Genomic DNA, 3,703 nt, shown 5'->3' on the forward strand with positions numbered 1-3,703 from the left:
GTTCCATGTCCCCAGTCCTGTGCATGGTGTTGCACGTGTCCCCATCCCTGTGCACGGGAACAGTGCCGTGTCCCCAGCCCCGTTGGGGACCCTCACGCAGACCCCCAGGGACAGCACTGCACCCGGACACGGGCTGGCGTTAAATTACAGCGTTTATTCCACATTATACACAGTTTCGAGGGCTCCACGCGCCCCCCCCCGGCCCCGGGGCAGAGGCGGGCTGGGCTGGGACGGGGCGACGCACCCGGCTCTGGGGTGACGCATGCACCTGGCTCTGGGGTGACGCAAGCACCCAGCCTTGGGGTGAGGTGATGCACCCGGCCATGGGGTGACGCATGCACCCAGCCCTTGTGCGAGGCGATGCACCCAGCCGTGGTGCAAGGCGATGCACGCAGCCCCGGTGCAATGCATGCACCCAACTGTGCTGCAAGGCGATGCATGCAGCCCAGGTGCAATGCATGCACCCAGTTCTCATGCAAGGCAATGCACCCAGCTCTGGTGCAATGCATGCACCCAGCTGTGGTGCAAGGCGATGCACGCAGCCCCGGTGCAATGCATGCACCCAACTGTGGTGCAAGGCGATGCACCCAGCTGTGGTGCAAGGCGATGCATGCAGCCCAGGTGCAATGCATGCACCCAGTTCTCATGCAAGGCAATGCACCCAGCTCTGGTGCAAGGCGATGCACCCAGCCATGGTGCAAGGTGATGCACCCAGCCCCGGTGCAATGCATGCACCCAGTTCTCATGCAAGGTGATGCACCCAGCCGTGGTGCAATGCACGCACCCAGCCCCGGTGCACAGCGCTGCACCCAGCCCCGGTGCACGGCGCTGCCCCGCTCCGGCGGCGCTCAGAGACGGGCCTGGGCGCGCCGCTCGGCGAGGTGCGGGCGCCGCAGGCGGAGGCGGGAGAGGCGCGCCAGGCGCTGCAGGTTGAAGGGCAGGCAGCGCACCTCGCGGGTGACGGCGATCTCGGAGAAGAAGGCGCGCTCGCGCGGCGGCGCCGGCTCGCCCTCGCCCTGCTCCAGGTCCTTCACCACGGCCAGGATCTCCTGGCGCGCTGCCTGGCTCCGCAGCCCTCGCACGTCCAGCACCGCCGCCACGTGCTTCCTCCTGCCGCCCGCGGGGACGCTCGTGGGGACGGGCCACCGTCCCGGCCACCGGCGCGGCGGTTATTTAAAGCTCCCGCCACCGCGGTGGAAATTGGCCCCGTGCCCGGGAATCGGTGGCGTCCCGCCGGGCCACCGCGTGCCACCGGCCGGGATGGGGGGGACACGCGGGACAGTGGCAGCGCGGGTGGCCGCGGGTGACCCCAGCACGGGGATGGGAGTTGGCTCGGGGCGGTGGTGGCCGCCGGCCCAGGCGCTTCCCGGCGGGCGGCCAGGAAGGACCGGGAATGGGGGGTGGTGGCTGCCGGGAAGGTCAGCCACGGGGACGGTCCCCGCGGGACCGCGGCGTCCTGCCTGGCCATGCCACCGTGCCGCAGGTCCCACTGGGGACACGGGGTCCTGCCCTGGTCCCTATGGGGACTTGGGGTCCCGCCTGGCCATGCCACCCTGCTCCGGTCCCCATTGGGGACACAGTGTCCTGCCCCAGTCCCTATGGGGACATGGGGTCCTGCCCACTCTGGTCCCCACTGGGGTCATGATGTCCTGCCTGGCTGGTCCCCATTAGGGGACATGATGTGCCGCCTGGCCAGGCCACCCCACTGCAGTCCCCACTGGGGACACAATGTCCTCCCTGGCTGTGCCACCCCGATCCGGTCCCCATTGGGGACATGGTGTCCTCCCTGGCTGTGCCACCCTGCTCCGGTCCCCTTTGGGGGTCACCACGTCCTCCCTGGCCATGCCACCCTGCTGCAGTCCCCAAGCACCTGCCACAGCCCGGGTCCCCCCCCCCCGTCCCCGCCACCCCTGGGTGCCGTCCCCTGCCATCGCCAGCGCTCACCGCACGTCGGGGAAGTCGCGCACCAGCACGGCCACCTCCATCTGCAGCGACGGCGTGTCCTCGAGCACCAGCAGCTCCCGCAGCCGCGGCACCGCCGAGTCCAGCCAGGGAGACGCCGAGTCCTGCGGGCGCAGCGGGGCTCAGCACCGGGTCCCGGCGGCCCCGGCCCCCCCCGCCCCCAGCACCTGGCACCGGCACTGCCACCCATGAGCTCACCAGGCGCCCGAAGAGCTCGCGGAGCTGGCGGGCCTCGTCGCCCAGGCGGGCGGCCACACGGGCCCGCATCTTGGCCGAGGTGCACACCAGGCGGGCTTGCAGCAGYGGGCGCACGTACTCGATGAGCACCCGCCGGTGCACCTCGTTCACCAGCACCTGGGTGCACAGGGCGGCGGGGAAAGGAGGGGTGGTGGTTGCATCCTGTGCATGCACTGGTTGCACCCCATGCATGCACCGGTTGCACCCCATGCAGTGGTGGTTGCACCCTATGCATGCATTGGTTGCACCCCGTGCACGTGGTGGTTGCACCCTGTGCATGCACCAGTTGCACCCCATGCACGTGCTGGTTGCACCCCATGCACGTGGTGGTTGCACCCCATGCATGCACCGGTTGCACCCCATGCACATGGTGGTTGCATCCTGTGCATGCACCGGTTGCACCCCGTGCCCACACCGGGTGCCCCCCGCGCCCGGCCCCACCTGGTAGGGCTCGGGGCGCAGCGGGCGCAGCTTCTGGGCGAAGCTGGTGATGAGCAGCACGATGTTGTCGAAGGCCTCCGAGCTCGTCAGCCACTTGCGCTTCATCAGCTTGTGGAAGTAGGGCTGTGGGGCGGGGGGGGCGAGGCTCAGCACCCACGGGCACCGGACCCATGGCACCCATGGGCACCAAGCCCAGAGCACCCATGGGCACCAGCTCCAGGACACTGATGGACATCCACCCTGGGGCACCCATGGGCTCCATCTCTGATGCACCCATGGGCACCATCCCAGGGCACCCATGGACACTGGACCTGGGGCACCCATGGGAACCATCCTGGGGCATCCATGGGCACCGGCTCCAGGGCATCCATGGGCACCATCCCCGGGACACCCATGGGCACCATCCCAGGCCACCGCTGAGCATCACCCATGCTTGGCCCCCAGGTGAGGATGGGCACGGTGACAGCCCTGTCCCTGTGCCCTGCCCTGGGACATTGCCGGGCACGTCCCCATCGGAGCCCGGCACCCGCCCCGGCCCCCTGCCTGCCTCGGCACCTTGAGGTCCTCGAAGAGGCGCTGGGTGAGGACGTGGTTGCAGAGCCGGGCCACCTTGTCCAGGGTGGCGTGGGCCTGCCGCCGCAGCTCCTCGCTCTCGGCGTGCCCGAACTGCACCAGGCGCTCCACGAAGGCCCTGGGGACGGCGGCGGTGGGCGCGGGGCGGCGGGGGGACGAGGTGCCCAGCCACCGCGGCATCCCTATGGGGCACCCTGGCATCCCCATGGGGCACCCGGCCACCGCAGCATCCCTATGGGGCACCCTGGCATCCCCATGGGGCACCTGGCCAGCACGGCATCCCCATGGGGCACCTGGCATCCCCATGGGTCACCTGGCCACCGCAGCATCCCTATGGGGCACCCTGGCATCCCCATGGGGCACCTGGCCACCACGGCATCCCCATGGGGCACCCGGCCACCATGGCATCCCCATGGGGCACCTGGCCACCACGGCATCCCTATGGGGCACCCTGGCATCCCCATGGGGCACCTGGCCACCACGGCATCCC

The 3,703-nt window shown here is 70.2% G+C and overlaps 1 protein-coding gene across 1 annotated transcript in view; it reads right to left on the reverse strand.

Annotated features, from left to right (window-relative positions):
- Positions 1–848: 848 nt before the first annotated feature.
- The window catches only part of EXOC3L2 (exocyst complex component 3 like 2), a 3,844-nt gene continuing 989 nt past the window's right edge, over positions 849–3,703 (reverse strand). The window contains exons 2-6 of the mRNA XM_026061003.1: positions 3,196–3,331; positions 2,641–2,763; positions 2,161–2,316; positions 1,945–2,066; positions 849–1,110 (exon numbers count right to left, since the gene is read on the reverse strand). Coding sequence (XP_025916788.1) covers positions 849–1,110; positions 1,945–2,066; positions 2,161–2,316; positions 2,641–2,763; positions 3,196–3,331 — 799 coding nt within the window. The remainder of the gene's footprint in view (positions 1,111–1,944; positions 2,067–2,160; positions 2,317–2,640; positions 2,764–3,195; positions 3,332–3,703) is intronic.

Source organism: Apteryx rowi, unplaced genomic scaffold (assembly GCF_003343035.1).
Source record: "Apteryx rowi isolate R43461 unplaced genomic scaffold, aptRow1 scaffold_1735, whole genome shotgun sequence".
Lineage (NCBI taxonomy): Eukaryota > Metazoa > Chordata > Aves > Apterygiformes > Apterygidae > Apteryx > Apteryx rowi.